Source organism: Phoxinus phoxinus, assembly GCF_949152265.1.
Source record: "Phoxinus phoxinus genome assembly, chromosome: 24".
NCBI classification, from domain to species: domain Eukaryota; kingdom Metazoa; phylum Chordata; class Actinopteri; order Cypriniformes; family Leuciscidae; genus Phoxinus; species Phoxinus phoxinus.
This window is the reverse complement of record NC_136899.1, coordinates 12,789,766-12,808,319: the sequence shown is the minus strand read 5'-3', so window position 1 is coordinate 12,808,319 and position 18,554 is coordinate 12,789,766. Positions and strand designations below refer to the sequence as shown.

At 38.4% G+C, this 18,554-nt stretch overlaps 2 protein-coding genes across 3 annotated transcripts; both read left to right on the top strand.

Moving 5' to 3' along the window:
* Positions 1–353: 353 nt before the first annotated feature.
* Positions 354–5,698, top strand: pdia4 (protein disulfide isomerase family A, member 4). The gene is made up of 10 exons (XM_079601682.1): positions 354–729; positions 986–1,151; positions 1,234–1,439; positions 1,550–1,688; positions 1,802–2,007; positions 2,083–2,241; positions 2,339–2,490; positions 4,309–4,465; positions 4,565–4,798; positions 5,024–5,698. The coding sequence occupies exons 1-10, from the start codon at positions 642–644 to the stop codon at positions 5,437–5,439; spliced, it is 1,923 nt and encodes a 640-aa protein (XP_079457808.1). The 5' UTR covers positions 354–641; the 3' UTR covers positions 5,440–5,698.
* A 2,352-nt stretch (positions 5,699–8,050) lies between these two features.
* ezh2 (enhancer of zeste 2 polycomb repressive complex 2 subunit) lies at positions 8,051–18,551 on the top strand. 2 transcript variants are annotated; one of them, XM_079601675.1, is made up of 20 exons: positions 8,051–8,437; positions 10,160–10,283; positions 10,470–10,598; positions 10,894–11,013; positions 11,091–11,211; positions 11,531–11,710; positions 12,090–12,192; positions 12,403–12,566; positions 12,674–12,771; positions 13,724–13,955; positions 14,177–14,346; positions 14,544–14,638; positions 14,770–14,810; positions 14,932–15,057; positions 16,236–16,414; positions 16,539–16,634; positions 16,803–16,884; positions 16,965–17,045; positions 17,125–17,209; positions 17,316–18,551. In XM_079601675.1, the coding sequence occupies exons 2-20, from the start codon at positions 10,167–10,169 to the stop codon at positions 17,374–17,376; spliced, it is 2,280 nt and encodes a 759-aa protein (XP_079457801.1). In that variant the 5' UTR covers positions 8,051–8,437; positions 10,160–10,166; the 3' UTR covers positions 17,377–18,551. The 2 variants fall into 2 exon arrangements, 1 of the variants encoding a protein (XP_079457801.1); XR_013796311.1 differs by lacking the exons at positions 16,965–17,045; positions 17,125–17,209; positions 17,316–18,551 and having other exon boundaries at positions 8,061–8,437; positions 16,236–16,413; positions 16,537–16,634.
* Positions 18,552–18,554: the final 3 nt, after the last annotated feature.

Genomic DNA, 18,554 nt, shown 5'->3' with positions numbered 1-18,554 from the left:
ATTAGTGACATTCCTGAGGGAGGCCCTTCACTTGTGAGTTAGCCATAATGACTGACCAGTTTATTTGTTTTATTTTACAATTTTCTTTAAGATAATCAAATCAAACTTTCTTTTGCCAATTTACATTTCTACACACAATTTTAGTTAATAAAACTTTAACATGTCTACCCTTTTTGTATCGTTTACTATTTTACTACACAGGGAATAAATAAAAACTAAAAACTCAATAGAAACAGTATGCATGCATAACTTGCTCCTGGTTACTCTTCCTGGATCTCGTCCCTTCCCTTTCACTTAACATCCAATCAGATTGTAGTCCATGACAGACCACCCAATTGCAGTTTTGAACGTGCATGAGCTGCGGACTTGAGTGGCGATCGATGATTGGCCAAGTCTTTGCGCTACCAGCCAATCAGAGCGTGGCAAGTCAGACAAGTTCAAGTAAAGGTGTGGGGAAGCGAAGCGAAGTGATAAAATAGCATTGAGAGAAAAATGCGTGGTTTGTGATGAGCTGAGCAAAAATCATTTAATGCAAGCAATATCATAACTATCAGTATTTATTCCTTTGACTACCGTTAGCAGTATATGCACCTCGGTTTAAGCCATCAAGCTAACTAAAGGAGGCGTGAATATTGTAGATCATGAAGAAAATAACCCTTCTATTGATTGTCCTGCTTGGAGTGACACACTTCATATTACCAAGCCGATGCGAAGAAGATGCCAAAGATGGTAAGATATCTCTTGCAGGATATTAATATCTAAAATCTTATGAGTGTTTTGAGATATTCAGAGCATTTGCTAGCAAGCTTGATGCATTATTGTTGTTTAGGGCAACACAGGATAAGACTGTTGTGGAGACCAGACCATAAATAATTTTTTTTTCGTTGCACCTCAACAAAGACTTAGGAAAAAACTAAGAAAAGTATCAAGGAAACAGGAAATCTTGATTTAGCTTAATCCAGTTCATATTTGTTAAATATATTAGATTCAGCTGAAGATCTAGGAGAGGAAGATGACGATGATGATGAGGATGATGATGCAGATGACACTGAAGTGAAGGAGGAGAATGGGGTGCTGGTGCTGACGGATGAAAACTTTGAAACCTTTATGGAAGGCAAAGACACAGTATTGGTGGAGTTCTATGCACCGTGGTAAGTTCCCCCCTCCACATCAGTAGGAGACACGTCATTGCCTGTCAAAGACCTTGTTCATGCAAATATTACACTTTTTCAGGTGTGGCCATTGCAAACAGTTTGCTCCTGAGTATGAGAAGATCGCTCAGACACTAAAGGAGAATGACCCACCTATTCCTGTGGCAAAGGTTGATGCCACTAAGGCTAGTGCTCTGGGCAGTAGGTTTGAAGTGTCTGGATATCCCACCATCAAAATACTCAAAAAAGGGGAGCCGGTGGACTATGATGGGGATAGAAGTGAGCATGGTGAGTGCACTTCAACTTAATTTAAATAGATTTTTTATTTTATTATTTGAAATCAGTTTCTTTCCTGGTGTATTGTTAATCAAGCATGGTATTAACTTTCATTTTTCCAGCCATTGTGGAACGGGTTAAAGAAGTTGCCCAACCAGACTGGAAACCTCCTCCAGAGGCCACCCTAGTCTTGACTAAGGATAATTTTGATGATGTGGTGAACAATGCAGACATCATTCTGGTGGAGTTCTATGCACCTTGGTTTGTATATTTAGAGTCCCATGCAGCTTATTTATTAACTCGGCATGCCTCTTTGCCTTCTTTCTAAACCATCAGTGTGTCTTTTTGAGAATACTATGTTAAAATTCAAACAGGTGTGGCCACTGTAAGAGACTCGCTCCTGAGTATGAGAAGGCTGCTAAAGAGCTCAGCAATCGCACTCCTCCTATTCCACTGGCTAAAGTAGATGGCACTACAGAGAATGATTTAGCGACACGGTTTGGTGTTTCTGGCTACCCAACCCTTAAAATCTTCAGAAAGGGCAAAGCGTTCGATTACAATGGTCCACGGGAGAAGTTCGGTAGGCATTCACCTGTTGTCTTAGTGACTTGGTGAATCGTTGGGAATTTCAGTCTCTTCATTCTTTTTCTTCTAGGTATTGTTGATTATATGTCAGACCAGGCGGGTCCTCCATCGAAACAGGTGCAGACACTGAAACAGGTTCAGGAGATCCTCAGAGATGGAGATGATGCTGTAATTGTAGGCGTTTTCTCCAGTGAAGAAGATGCAGGATATGAGATCTATCAAGAAGCATGTGTGTATTATGCTGTCTGAAAGTCTTCCTTCTCAAATTAATGAGATTTAATCTTTACTTAAATTTTTTTCTAACAACTTGTTCTCTTTCGCTGCAGGTAACTCTCTGCGAGATGACTACAAATTTATGCATACATTTAACAATGAAGTTGCAAAATTCCTCAAGGCTTCATCTGGTGAAGTAGTCATGCTCCATCCAGAGAAGTTTAGGTCTAAATATGAACCAGCATCTCATTCACTAAAAATTCAAGTAAGTTCTGCATCTTTAAAGGGTTAGTTCACCCAAAAATGAAAATAATGTAATTAATGACTCACCCTCATGTCGTTCTAAGCCCGTAAGACCTCCGTTCATCTTCGGAACACAGTTTAAGATATTTTAGATTTAGTCCGAGAGCTTTCTGTCCCTCCATTGAAGCTGTATATACAGTATACTGGCCATGTCCATAAAGGTAATAAAAAGATCATCAAAGTAGTCCATAGCCCCTTTCACACAGAGATTCCGGAAAATACACGGATAAAGTGACCCGGGATTTGACCCGGGTTCGTTTGAAAATGGTTCATTCACACTGCCAGTGATTTGCCGGAATCAGAGAGCGCGTTCACACACAACCCGGGTATGTCCCGGATAGACGCGTGACGTTATGATGTGACGTATAAGGTGGCGAACGATCTCAGCTTCGGCGCGGATTGCAAGGAGCTCTCGGGTCTCTGCTTCAGTCCAGTTTGCAGACATCTTTTCGTTCTTTCTTGTATCGATGACGAACACAAACTTTCTTCTAACAGAGTAACAGAGTCGCACGATAACTACGTCATTGCGAAGGCTCGTGCATCATCACTACGACACACCCCTTACGGCATTTGTCCTGGCTTTTGTTCACACAGCGCGCGTTCCGGGTCTGAACACGGCAATGTTACTAGGTCCCCAACCCGGCATCGATCCCGGCATTAAACCCGGGTCGTGTTTGCGTTCACACAGAAGGCGTTCCGGCAATTTGCCGGCAATTTGCCGGGTTCAAAGTGCTGTGTGAATGGGGCTCATGTGACATCAGTGGGTTAGTTAGAAGTTTTTGAAGCATCGAAAATACTTTTTGGTCCAAAAATAACACAAAATAAGACTTTATTCCGCATTGTATTCTCTCCCGGGTCTGTTGTCAATCCTTCACAGTTACGCTGATCGCGTAAGACGCTGATGATGTGTATTTCTGGTGCGCCCGAGCTTCGTTTACAGTCTGAGGGAAACGCACGCTGTAAAAGTGTCTCATCCGCGACATGCACATTTACGCACCATTAAAAAAATTATATCCACGCAAACAATGTAGATTAGCTTGAATATAGCGTGCGTCTCCCTCAGACTGTAAACGAAGCTCGGGCGCACCAGATAACACGTCATCAGCGTCTTCCGTCAGCAGCGTCACTGCGGAGTCGTGAACGCAGATTCACAACAGACCCGGGAGAGAATACAATGCGGAATAAAGTCTTATTTTGTTTTATTTTTGGACCAAAAAGTATTTTCGATGCTTCAAAAACTTCTAACTAACCCACTGATGTCACATGGACTACTTTGATGATCTTTTTATTACCTTTATGGACATGGACAGTATACCGTATATACAGTTTCAATGGAGGGACAGAATGCTCTCGGACTAAATCTAAAATATCTTAAACTGTGTTCCGAAGATGAACGGCGGTCTTACGGGCTTAGAACGACATGAGGGTGAGTCATTAATGACATTATTTTCATTTTTGGGTGAACTAACCCTTTAATGTTTCTGTGAGATCTTTGCAAACCAAGCATGGCACTATTGTTAAGGTGCGGTAACATTACAGAAATTTAGGTGGGCAAAAGCCGGTAAGAAGTTACTTTTTCAAACCATTTTCTGTTGGTCAAGTGGCAAATTCACATGACCAACTCGAACCCCTTGCAAAATCCGAGTAGGGAAGGCTTTCGCCCTCAAGTTAAAATTCCTCATTGCGTATATTCCCATTTAAATGATTTTGTCTGTGAACTATAGTAAATGTGACAAACCCCAATTCAAGTGTCCCTAAAATATATTTTTTTCCACTAAAGGACTCCACACCTGCTTCAGAAGTTCAAGAATTCTTCAAGAAACACATACTACCTTTGGTTGGACACAGAAAACAGAGCAATGAACCAAAGAGATACACCACACGACCTCTTGTGGTTGTTTATTATGGAGTGGATTTCAGTTTTGACTACAGAGTTGGTATGTAGCAAAGCTTTGTGAAAGGAATTAAGATCATACCTGTAGCGCTCAATGCAAATGCTTTTGTTCACTATTGACACACAAATTATTTCAACCCAGCCACACAGTTTTGGAGGAGCAAAGTGCTTGAAGTAGCAAATGACTTCCCAGAGTACACATTTGCTATTGCGGATGAGGAAGACTATGCTGATGAACTGAAGAGCCTTGGACTCAGTGAAAGCGGGGAGGAGGTGAATGTTGCAATTCTTGGTGAGGGAGGGAAGAAATATGCCATGGAGCCAGAAGAATTTGACTCTGATGTTCTCCGAAGCTTTATCATAGCATTCAAAAAAGGTAAGTTATTGGTTTATGTATTCCTAATGAAATGAACATGGTTGCACAACTTAAGGCTTAATAAGAATGATTGTTGAAATATTGAGTTAAATCTTAAGCCAGTATTGTAAGAGTTTTTTTCTAAGAATGCAAATGTAAGAGTGTCAGTCTTGCATTGGTGTAGAGCACTACTTTTGTTGCCACAAAGTTCAAATCGATGAATGCATATCTTTTCTTATTTGACAGGTAAGCTGAAACCTATTGTTAAGTCTCAGCCTATTCCCAAGAGCAACAAAGGACCAGTGAAGGTGGTGGTGGGCAAGACTTTTGATGACATTGTCATGGATTCAAAGAAAGATGTCCTTATAGAGTTCTATGCACCATGGTGTGGCCATTGTAAAAAGCTGGATCCAGATTACACAGCTCTTGGAAAGAAATACAAGAACGAGAAGAATCTTGTCATTGCCAAAATGGATGCCACTGCTAATGATGTGCCCCACGACAGTTATAAAGTAGAGGGCTTCCCTACAATCTACTTTGCTCCCAGCAACAACAAGCAGAGCCCAGTCAAATTTGAAGGCGGCAAAAGGGACTTGGAGGAATTTAGTAAATTTGTGGAAAAACACGCCACAAAGTTATCACACACAAAAGATGAGCTCTAAGAGATTTATAGAAACCATGAACTTTATATACATGCAGTTCCCTGAGAATGGAAACATTCTGGGGGCTTGGAGACCTCCAGAAAAGAGAATGTTTTGATTTGTTTTTGTACTTTCTTTGGTTTCTGGGATCAAAACATTCAGTATTTTCATTCCAAACCAAGCACTGTTTATTAGGTTTATTTCTCCAAGTCTTTTAAATAAAATAATGTAAAAATGTAAATGGAGTGGTTGTCATAAATAAACTGCGGTTGTATATTCATTCTTGATGACCAGCCTTCTTAACCTCATCTGGTTGTTAAATCTTGATGTCAATGTTCAAGTCCAGACGTTCCGTCAGATGCTTCAGAACAGTGCTAATATATGCACTCATTGTGTGCTGTATTACAGAAAATTTGCAAACCTAACTTTGTTTACATCTCAGTTGCCAAGAATTGATTTCATTTTTGATGAATCATTAAAATATTGGTGTCTAGGACACTGAGCCTGGAGATTGTAGTGTATTTTTAAAAAGCTTAAATGGTGATATTGTATTATAAATGAATAGTGCACATAAAACATTGGTGAGATGGTATTCTCACTTGAAACGAAGTTGAAACAGAGATGGTCCTATAAAAAGCGTCTTTGACACTTAGGACACCGACATAAAATCAAGCTGATTAATTTTAATAAAATTTATAAATCTGTATGACAAATTCTTAATGTGCAATAATTTTCCAAAGAAAACTAAAATTTGGTAATCTGAATGGTGTTTAGACTTTTCATTGAATCTGTTCCATTTGTTCAGTCTATAGAGATGTGATCTGTGGTCTATAGACTTTGTTGCCTGTTTTAGAAAATCAGTTCAATACTTGATACTCTTAAAAGAGCAATGATACACAATTATTTAGTGATTAATCGTTAAGTTGGCTGTGTTGATTTTACTTTGAGGTCAACAATACATGGATTTTTTTTTTTTTACTGTTACTCTTTATCTGCCTGTCATATATCTTGTTGCCTCTTTGGGTCTTACATAAACAAACAAAAAACAGCATGTGGTGTCAATTAGGTACTTTTTTTTATTATCAGCAAATTGTAGCAAAAAAACAGGGTGCTCTAACAGTTGTTAACTGAATACATTAATAAATAACAATTGACATTGAACATGATATAGATGTAATGAAAGACCAAGTTCCAATGAAATATCTTCACAATCCTCTTTACGTCCTTCAGTTTCTCTCTGCAGATGATGACGTTATGGTACATGACTGCATCTGAAATTGATCTGAAAAAATACACAGAGTTTAAAGTTACAGTGTGTCTCTTTCAGTTGATTATGTAAAAACAATTATGTTAATGAAGGCCAGAATTAGTAATCATTAAAAGAAATCGAACAATATGGATCATAAATTAAATATCTCTGTTACTTACTTTGTGCAAGATTAACAGAGCTGCTTAATTGCATGTTCTGTTCAACTAAAAAGAGAAAGAGACATGATTGGTAGGAAACCAGTTACAATTTTTAAAGGTAATTTATAGACATTTTAAGAAAGAAATAATTTACCTGTTGAGAGTGTTTTGACAGTCTGTGTAGTTGTATAGCGGTGCTCCAGAAAATCAGTAATAATGAGGCTTTGTCAGTTACAGATTTGAAAAACAAAAAGATGGGAAACAAAGAACCTTAACTCTAACATGAAGAACCATTAGCCTACAGCATATAAATGGTTCTTCAGGAAGATACTGTTATAGAACTGTTTACTATGCATCATTAAGATGGAATTTCATTTTCATTGAGCACACCCTAAACGTAGTCCAATCTCAAATTTGGTTTGTTACCATTTTTCTCATGAAGGAGAGTTGATTTGGAGGGTGAGAGCATAAGATTTCAAAAGTCCAAAAATAAGGGCCACCCTAAAAATACATGTTTATTTATTATTTGTGTCCTAATAAGAACATTTTCTGATGTCTCTTTTTGGTCCTTCACTTTTAGGGTTAACGTGCACAATTTAAAGCCACGTACTTTGGACTTTTTTAAATAATAAATTGTGGCATGGTGTGGTGTCAGGGTGATGATGTATAGTCTCTGAATCGTTTTCGAACTGTTCGAAAGAACCGGTTCGGGGAAGTGATTCGGACTCACTATTGTGATGGCAATGCCCCCGTTTGGAGTGGCTGGCACTTAATGAACCGGTTGACCCAAGTCCAAACAGTCTACAGGAAGTCGAAAATAGACTGACATGTTGACTTATCGACTTACTGGCCATATGGAACTGTTTTCTTCCAGTATATGCCACAACTACATCGTGCTTTTTCGTCTGTCTGTACTAGAAGAAAGTAACAAAAGCGTAAATCTTTGTATTGTTCTATATCGCAAACACATTAACATCTGCTGCTCTTTGCTGACGTTATTCGCGGCAATGATACAAATCCGAAGACTGACAATGCCATATTGCGCGCCGGTTTAGTAGTTTTACAAAACTGTATTCGTTCAAAATGAAGAACAAAGAGAACTTCTTCGCATGTCCCCACTGCAGTCACGCATCCGATTCGCCCAGTCCCTGATAGGATCTAACCAATCAAAACTCTTAACAATGAGCAGCTCGAACATGGCTTGTTCTGATTGGCTTATCTGTTTGGCGCTCGTTGATTCTGCAGTATGCGAGGTGGGCGGCGAATTCTGAGTATAAACGACACACTGAGCGGGTTTGAATACTTACAGAAACGGAAATAAAAAAAAATGTACATACATTTCAAAATCGCTTACAGCCTGCCACACTAAAGAGAGGGAAAGACGCCTGACGAAATACATGCTAGAATATTTAAAGGCGAATTAAACGCCTGTCTTTTGTTTATCGAGCCTCGCCGGTATTGGTAACGCGGACGCGCGGAGGTGAAAGGACCCTCTACCGCGAGCTAGCTGAGTTAGCTAGCTCAGTTAACCGCTCATCTTCACTTAGGGACGGCGCCGACAGACTGACGGAAAAAGTCGTTTGTTTGGATGTGGACTGGTCTCCTCCTTCAGGTAGGCTTTAGAAGAAAACAATAAAGAGACAGTTGTCTCAGTGTTTGTGAAATCACATTTAGTTTCTGGTTAAGACAGCCCAGCTAACGTTAACCAGTTAGCGACTTTAAAGAACTTTGAATTGTAACACTGCAAGGCCAACAGTCGTGTTAGGTTTGATTAAAGACAGTTTGTAATCAAATTTGGCATGTTATACTCTACTGTCAAGTCATAATGAAGTTTGAGGGGTAATTCAGTAAAAAATGAAAAATCTGTCATCATTTACTAACGCTCACGTTGTTCCAAACCTGTATGACTTGCTTTCTTCCGTGGAAGGAAGCAGAAGGGGGATGTAGTCACCATTCACTTTCATTGTATGGGGAAAAAGATGCAATGGAAGTGAATGGTGACCAATACTGTCATTCTGCTTAACATCTGTAACGTTATGTGTGTAAGTTAACTCAGAAGAAAAAAAAGTCATGCAGGTTTAGAAGACCATGAGGGTGAGTAAATGCAGACAGATTTATCAATATTGACTGAACTATTCCTTTAGCATCGCAATTATAAGCCTTTTATAAGTTCATCCCTGTCATTTATTAATTGTTATAACAAGACCTACTGATTTTGGTTAAGTTTTGTGAGTAAACATTGCTTTGAAACGTGCTGTAAGGTTTTGTTTCAGTTTTCAATTAGACGTCACTTCAGTATGTTTATTACCCCAGCAGGGGCGCTATTGAGCTCATACCATACACCTGTCACACCAACACCCGGGATAACATAAATCCCAGCTTTGGGAATAAAAGTGTACCCTAATGCAATTGCAGAACGTTTCATATTAAGTTTATTCATGGATAGTAAGGGCTATTCCCCCAAATTTCCCATCTTACTACATTTAGATTGAGTATGTGATTTTGTGGTGTTGCGGAGAAGACTGGGAAAACTTGTGAAGTTACGAGTGGCACTTTGTCACTGTCTTGAACGTCACCACATGGCTCAGCTGCTCGGTTACACTTTCAGCCTACGTATCCGCAGCATGTTAGATAATCTCTACAGTAATAGAGTTGGTTTTACTCAGTGGTTCTCAGAGGAAAATTATGTTCTTTCATAGCTCAGGAGGCTTTAGTTTAAGGGGCTCTTAGGTATGTTTCAGTTAAGTTTAAACTTTCTCCCAAAATACTTTGAGAAATAAATAAGGAGACGCTAATAATTCCATTGATATACAGTAAGAGTACATAACTATAAATATTTTGTTTCAGCATAGACCTTAGTCTTGTTTTTATTGGCTGGGCAGTTAGTACTCCGTATGTTTTATAATCAACATTGAACACACTGTTCTTATATCCCTCACGGCCTCGTTTAGATTCATGTAAAAAAATAAATAATATGCCGCTACCCTGTCTAAGATCTATTACTTAAAGATTTCTCACACATTTATTTTCAAGAAATGATCTCCGTTCATTTTGAAATCTGGCTTGATTGTAGTCTTTTATCCCGGCACATCTGAGACCTTGTTGAGATTGCTTCTGAAATTTGTGTCAAAAGTCTCTATTAAATCTTATTGCTGTCTAAGAGAAACAATTGAGATATTAAGTAAATATAATTTGTAATAACCATGTGGCAAGATAATAGATCTGTCACTTCATTGTATATGAAAACTGTGTGTGATTTACTGGTAGACCTCCATGTTGTATGTTTCTATAGTGTGCCTACAATGAAATCTAAAACCATACTGTATGTCTATAGGGAAGCCATGGGATTAACCGGGAGGAAATTGGAGAAGGGTCCTGTTTGCTGGAGGCGGCGAGTGAAGTCTGAGTACATGCGACTGCGGCAGCTCAAACGTTTCAGGAGGGCAGACGAGGTCAAGGTGATCTATGGGCTTATACAGCAGAGATTAAGCTGCTTGTATAGTCTGGTGTTGGTCAGGCTTTTAGGTGTCACGTGATGTGGACAGTGCAAATGCACCGTTATTATATAGCTATAACATAATCACAATGTTGTCTGCCTTTCTACTGGAGGTTCTCACATTGAAATTTATTTTCTTACTGTACAGAGCATGTTCAGCTCCAACAGACAGAAGATTTTGGAGCGTACAGACATATTGAACCAGGAATGGAAACTGAGACGTATACAACCCGTTCATATTATGACACATGTGAGCTCCTTGTGTGGGACCAGAGAGGTTAGAACAAATTCTCTAATTCAGATTCTCCTGAAATGTGTTTTTAATGCCATTCATGCTTTTTTTCATTTTCCTCAATGTCATTTATTTTTTCTTTCGATGTCTCATTTCTCTCTGCTTTTTGTCATTTGCCATGTGTTTTTTGGTCTTTCAAAGTAAATGGTGTTTATAGTAAATTGATCATTATTCTGCAAATGTCTTAGTAAATTACTTTTTAATGTTACCTTTCAAAAACATTGAAGTGTGTTATAAATGGTGTCTCATTGAGATCTAACACGACTGAATCATTTTGCAGTGTACTGTTGACAGTGGCTTCTCAGAGTTCTCCAGGCAAGTCATTCCTCTCAAAACGCTGAACGCTGTGGCCTCTGTGCCTGTCATGTACTCATGGTCTCCACTCCAGCAAAACTTTATGGTAAAACCAAATTCCTTGTGTATTTGCAGAAATCAAAGTATTAAAATACAGGCTTTTAATCTTGTATTCTGTTTAAGGTTGAAGATGAGACAGTATTGCACAACATCCCTTACATGGGTGATGAAATCCTTGATCAAGATGGCACCTTCATTGAAGAACTTATTAAAAATTATGATGGAAAAGTTCATGGAGATAGAGGTTAGGGATATTTTTTTTTTTCTTTTCATATATAAACAAATTGGTGGGTTTTGTCTTTTTAAGTAATACTTCACTAAAAACAGAATGGAAAGCTATTAAAAGGTTCCACAAAAAAAAAAAAGAGCATACAGTTTTAGTACAACGTAGATGACTAAATCATGACGATTTTCATTTTTGGGGGAACCATCCCCTTTAAGAATTGTCACAGTTATTGCTTAAGCAGAGCTAACATTTACACAGTTAAAATTCCTATAATAGACCAGAAGTTCGCTTGAAAAAGGGTATTGATTTCTTGCCCTATGTTTTGCTTTGTGTGTAGAGTGTGGCTTCATAAATGATGAGATCTTTGTGGAGCTAGTGAACGCACTTAATCAGTACAGTGATAATGAGGAAGATGATGAAGAGGAGGATCAGCATGATTGCAAGTTTGAGAAGATGGACCTCTGTGATGGAAAAGATGACGCTGAAGACTCTCACAAGGATCTACTGATTTCTGAGAGTAAGAACATTTAGATGATTTTTAGTGTAAAGTATGTAAAAAGTCTAGTTTTGATACAGATTCTAAGAAGTTAAAAAAAATTAAGCTCCACACATTTTAATTATTTCTTATTTTAAACATCTCTCAAAGATTTATTAAAGTGCATATGAACATTGTTACATTTATTAGCATTGTAGCATTTATATATTTTTTGGGGACAGCAGATATTTTTCCTGGTCAAAGCAGTTTTTTTTTTTTAAACAAATCTATAACATGCCCTTTAGTGCTGACAATAAACAGGCATTTTATTACATGATGCTACATGTTTTAGTATATCATTTTATTATACAATTCATTCTTTAAATAACTCTGTGCTTTCTTATTTTCTTTTATGCAACAGGTCTCAACAATGACGGATCAAAAAAGTTTCCCGCTGATAAAATTTTTGAAGCCATTTCTTCCATGTTTCCTGATAAAGGTTCAACTGAAGAACTCAAAGAAAAGTATGTCAAGAAACGACTCCTCTAGAAGGAAACTTTTGATTGATGATTGATACATTTAAAGGGCAAATAATGTGAAGCTTGCTTTCAAAATGTGTTTAAAAAAAAAAAAGATTAATATTTAGATGATATCATTCTCACTTAAAAAAAAAAAAAAATCAAAGTAAGATGGTTTGTGATCATTTTAAATTGAGATACTATATCTTTTTGCAGATATAAAGAACTCACGGAGCAGCAACTCCCAGGGGCTCTTCCTCCTGAATGCACCCCCAACATTGATGGACCAAATGCAAAATCAGTGCAAAGAGAGCAGAGTCTGCACTCCTTCCATACACTCTTCTGCAGGCGTTGCTTCAAATACGACTGTTTCCTTCACCGTAAGCAACGCATCAAAAGCTGTCCTTGGACCTTAAAAATCAGATTAGCCCCTTTTCTGTGCAAAGATGGCATTTAAAAAAAAAGTTGCATTCCTCTTGATTTACAGCTTTTCATGCAACTCCAAACACATACAAGCGTAAGAACATGGAGAATCTGGTGGACAGCAAACCTTGTGGCATTTATTGCTATATGTATATGGTTCAGGCAAGTGCATTTCTCCACTTAGTGAAGTCTGCCAGTGTATGAAAGATATTGTTAACCCTGAAGCCTGGATTAAAGGTACACTATGTAACTTTTGGCCATCTAGTGGTTAAAAAACAAAACTGCATGCATTTTCCAGAAGAACATTGTTTTGTTTGTGCTTTGGCTCTGCGTGACTGTGGGTGAATATGACTCTTCAGTCTTCACAATAGATAATGCTTCACGATAAACTTTGAGAGCTACATATGGCAATTTATTTGTTCAATAAAATACCTTACTCACCTGGTTAGTAATAAAAACGACATCTCTGCACTGCTTTTACGACATTTCAAATCACTCAGTTCTCGCCATCTCTGAAAAGCCAAGCCAATGTTGATTCTCCTTTTATTACGAGCTCTGTCATGCTCTCTTTTTGCCAGCAGTCTCTCCTCTGTTCTGTTTTTTTTATAACTGAGGTCCAAGATAATGTCACAGAGATAATGTCACCGAGATAACTTCAATGTCACCCTTTCACTCTCGTTGTGACAACTAACCTATGCCACTCCCACACTATACATGCGCCAAATTAGCCGGAGCCACTTTTCTCTATTATTGACAAGACATGCACGGGTGAGTGACGTATTTACGCAGTTTCTCGTGAAAACCATCCTGACAGGTCTAAAATATAAACGCTTGTAATATGCTTACCATTGTGAATCAGACAAGAATGGTAAGACAAAAATACTTTTTGGAAGAAGGATTGATGATATTGACTATTTAAATGGTTAATTTTGAACAAAAACAGTTACATAGTGTACCTTAAGTATGAACTAAGTATGTGTGGGTTGAGTTGGTTCTAAATTGCAAGTGCAATCATATTTTCATTGTGAATGTGTTTGCACTTTTTTTTGAAGCGTTGCATATATCTGACTGTTTACTCTGATTAACCCTCGCAATGGCATACCTCTCTCCTCAGGATGGCATGGTTGGGGAATTCCCAGCAGGGGTGGTTGCTGAGCGTGCCAAGACCCCTTCTAAGCGTACTGTAGGCAGGCGGAGAGGAAGACTCCCGAACAGCAGACCCAGCACCCCGACGGTTAACACTGAGACTAAAGACACAGACAGCGACCGAGAAGGAGGGGCAGATGGAAACGATTGTAATGATAAAGACGATGATGACAAAAAGGATGAGACCACAAGCTCCTCAGGTAGTGATCAAGGGTCTATGAAATGTAATCACATTGATGGGGTATTTGATTGGGTGTTGTCAACCATCATGCTAATAATGTCACATAATCAGTAATGCCACAACTGATTTTATATTTGTGTTTTGGAGCTATGAAAATGTATTTATTTGATTTAAAAAAAATTCTGTTCAGATTATATTTTATTTCCATTTAATCATTTATCTTTTGTTATTGTTGTACAGAGGCAAACTCTCGCTGTCAGACTCCAGTGAAGTTAAAGTTGAGCTCAGAGCCTCCTGAGAACGTGGACTGGAGTGGCGCTGAGGCCTCTCTCTTCAGAGTGCTCATCGGCACTTACTATGACAACTTCTGCGCTATCGCCAGACTCATTGGCACAAAGACTTGTAGACAGGTATGTGCACCTGAGAAGATGGGTTTTGATGTCACATTTTATATTGCAGTGTTAATAATAGTTTAATGCTAATCAATTACACAATTGCTGTGAAATTAGTTTGAGGAGCTGGTAATTACACTTTACCACAAACGGTAATTAAAAGAACAGTGCTTTGAATTCTTGTTAAGAGTTGTTCCTGTTTTGGGACTTGTCAGGTTTATGAATTCAGGGTAAAAGAATCTAGCATCATTGCACGTGCACCTGCGGTAGATGAGAACACTCCTCAAAGGAAGAAGAAGAGGAAACACAGGTATGTCTTTAAAGTGATAAAATGAAGGGTAGACCGACTCTTACAAGTGTGTTACACTTTCAGTATTTCCAATATCATTGGTGCATTTCAATCATGTAAAAACCAAGTTGTTTTTTCTTGGGTTCTTCTAGGTTGTGGGCCACTCATTGTCGGAAAATTCAACTAAAGAAAGGTTTGTCTCTTTACTGTGAAAGGCCAGCTCGTACATTTAGATGGCAAGATTGTGCGCTCACTATTGTGAAAATTTAGTAAGAATGCAAGTATGCATTTTTATGTGAAATTTATGCTCTCAGATGGCTCCTCCAATCATGTGTACAACTACCAGCCATGTGATCATCCGCGCCAGCCGTGTGACAGTTCTTGCCCTTGTGTCACCGCCCAAAACTTCTGTGAGAAGTTCTGCCAGTGTAGCTCGGAATGTGAGTATACACACACTTGGGCTGCTCCGATCGGTATCGGCCAATAATCACTATGGTGATTAATCACTAATCACCAATTCTATGACTTGATTGGTAGTCACTAAACTTGGCCGATCTCACAAACCGATCCCAATTTGATGACTTAAAACACGCTGTGATGTCAAACTTTAGTGCCGCAGTCACGTCGTTCTAAATAAACATCACACCTCTGTCATCTGCTCTCGGAGACACACACAGAGCAGACAGTGACGGAAACTGAGCGTGTGGTTAACCGCGTCTGTCCTCCTTCAGGTCAAGTCATATATTTGTGAAAAAAATCAGTTGTCAGACGAAGAAAGCGATATCTTTGTCGTAGCATCACATTTTTTACGTTTAAGGGGGTTTTCCATGATTGGAGTCAGCGCTGTTCAATACATTGAATCAATACCATTGATCTGTATGAAGTGAAACATCAGCTTCAGCGTTATCCAGGTAATGCGTCGCTCAAAGTTAATTTCAACACCTTGTTTCATTCATGAATTTTTAAGTGTAGTAGCTGAATGGTTCAACCATGAAGAATCATGATTCAACACATTTACAATGTTCATTGTAAAATGTATATTTGTAATGCTTATTTTATTTTTAATTAAAACAACAATTACAACAATAAAGTAAATAATATAATCAAGACAACATCTGTGGTATTACTTTATCTGGAAAGAAAGTTTATTAGTAACAGTCAACGAAGAGCTTACATATCACGTATGTAAAGCTTGAATGATTGGGATCGGCCAATCACGATGACAAGACATCGGTAGTCGGTATCGGCTGCAAAAATCCTGATCGGAGCATTCCTAACACACACAGTCCGACACCACTTATCCAGCTCAAGCATGCATATTGTGACACCGGTTTACACGGAAACACTGGAGAATAATCTGTATTTTCTCTTTCCAAACCACAGTTTAGTAAATGTTTCTTATTCTAAGTTGAAAGCATTTCATTTTGACCTACTTTTTAAATCAGTTGTTTTTCAGCAGAGCTCTTGAGTTTGAATGATTGGCACTGAATGTAAATGTATAGCTTTTATAACTGAGGTAAAGGTATTATGTGTTCATATGAAGTTTCCTTTTATAACAGCCATGTTTAATTTGAAACTGTCATGTTTGGAGTCAGGAGTTATTTTTCTGTCTCTGTAGGTCAGAACCGGTTTCCAGGTTGCCGTTGTAAGGCCCAGTGTAACACCAAGCAGTGCCCCTGTTACCTGGCCGTACGAGAGTGTGACCCAGACCTGTGCCTCACCTGTGGGGCAGCTGAACACTGGGACAGCAAAAACGTCTCCTGCAAGAACTGCAGCATCCAGAGAGGAGCAAAAAAGGTGCGAATTTATTCTGACATCGGCATGAAGATGAGTGTCATTATCCTCAAATAAACGTTAATATTCTGTTGTTCGACTGTTAGTCGATTCACTCACTTATCTTTATTTATGCTGGGGTTTTTAGCACTTGCTACTGGCTCCGTCTGATGTGGCAGGATGGGGAATCTTCATCAAAGAGCCGGTTCAGAAGAATGAGTTCATCTCTGAGTACTGTGGGGAGGTGAGATGTTTATATATATATATATATATATATATATATATATATATATATATATATATATATATATACACAGTGACATATGTACAAAAAACCCCACACATTTACCAGTTATCACACGGAGTGATGCGTTTCCTTCTAACATGACACGTTTCTATTTTTACCTGATAGATCATCTCCCAGGATGAAGCTGACCGCAGAGGCAAGGTCTATGACAAATATATGTGCAGCTTCCTGTTTAACCTTAACAATGGTAACTAAGCTCCTCCTTGTAAACATTGGCTGTTCACATCCCCCTCACTGGCTGACAACCTGCCACCTTTTTACCCACAGACTTTGTTGTTGATGCAACTAGGAAAGGAAACAAGATCAGGTTTGCCAACCACTCTGTGAACCCCAATTGCTATGCAAAAGGTAAATCACTCGCTATTATACTAGGAAGATGTAGAGTGTAAAATGTGACCTCATGGTGTGTTCCTCTCTGTCCCCACAGTGATGATGGTTAATGGGGATCACAGGATTGGCATATTTGCTAAGAGAGCCATACAGACTGGAGAGGAACTGTTCTTTGACTACAGGTAAAAAAATAATAAATAAAAATGCACAGGAATGTTTTCTTGAAATTAATTCTTTGTTCAGGAGCAATTTATAAAATCTACCCTAATGTTTTCATATTCCTTTCAGATACAGTCAAGCCGACGCGCTGAAATACGTGGGTATTGAACGTGAATCGGAAATTCCATAAAGCCATCTACCTCCTTGAACAAATGCCTTAACTCTTCAGGAATTCTCTCTCCACATGCATTTCCAATACAGTTAGATACAGTTTTATAGGACAAGGGCATCTAATTGAAAAGGTTTTAACAGTAATATTTGAAACATTTCCTTTCTTTCTTTCACTTGACCAACAGGCTTACTCTGGGATACACTTTGTGATAGTAACTTGAACATTCTGTCTTGTTTACGGCTGGTTTTATTAGAGAGCCATTTTATTATGGCTATTGTAGTTTTTTTTTTTTCTTCTTTGTTATTTTTGACAGTTATCTTCGGACCAAATTTCATTCAAATCGGCTGTATGTTTGTAATGCAAAACCTATTTATACCACACAATCCCCAGCTCAGTTTTAAGGTTTGTTCTTTATGGAAACCAAAGCCACTGTCACTGTTTTGCATGTAGATCTCTCCAGAATTACGCTGCTGAGGTTTATTACATGCATTTTCTGGTGCCAATGCGCTGTTGCTGTGAAGATGAAACAACATGGTGCGTCAGGAAAGGAGGGTAGACTCAGTATGATATTTTTGCGGTGCCTTCATATGTTTAAAGAACACTGAATAGTTTCTTGAATTAGATTTCTTAAAATGTTATTGAATGGTGTATTCAATTGTTGTATGCATGAACAAAAGGTTTCAAATGGAGTTGGAATCAGGTAATGCTTCATTCCTCACTGTACATGTTTTGTAAGGTTTATCCAGACACAGTTGCAGCTATGTACTTTAGACATCACTAAATATAAGGAGATTAAATTAAGGTGCTGTTTTTGTCCCGTGTTACGTGAAAAACAATCACTTTTTTTTCTGAACGTGGGATACTGTAAAATCAAAGCAATAATACCAGGCTTGACTCCAGAAGTTTAATGTCCCTATTTATTTTGTGTAAACAAGTTTTATAATTTATTGATGGCTATTGTTTTATTGCTGTGATTTGTCTAGTGAATATTAAGGAGTTCTTTCTTAGGAGCTGGATCATTTGTTTAGCTCTCTTTAATTCATATTTCTCCTTTGAATCTGTCGAGCCACTCTCGTTTATACTCTTCTTCCCTGAGGGGTTTTGACCACTCCATCTCCATGCTTTTGCCTCCAATTAAAAGGTGCTGTTTAATTGTTTACAAGAACTTGTTAAACGTGATGAAATAAACATTGAAA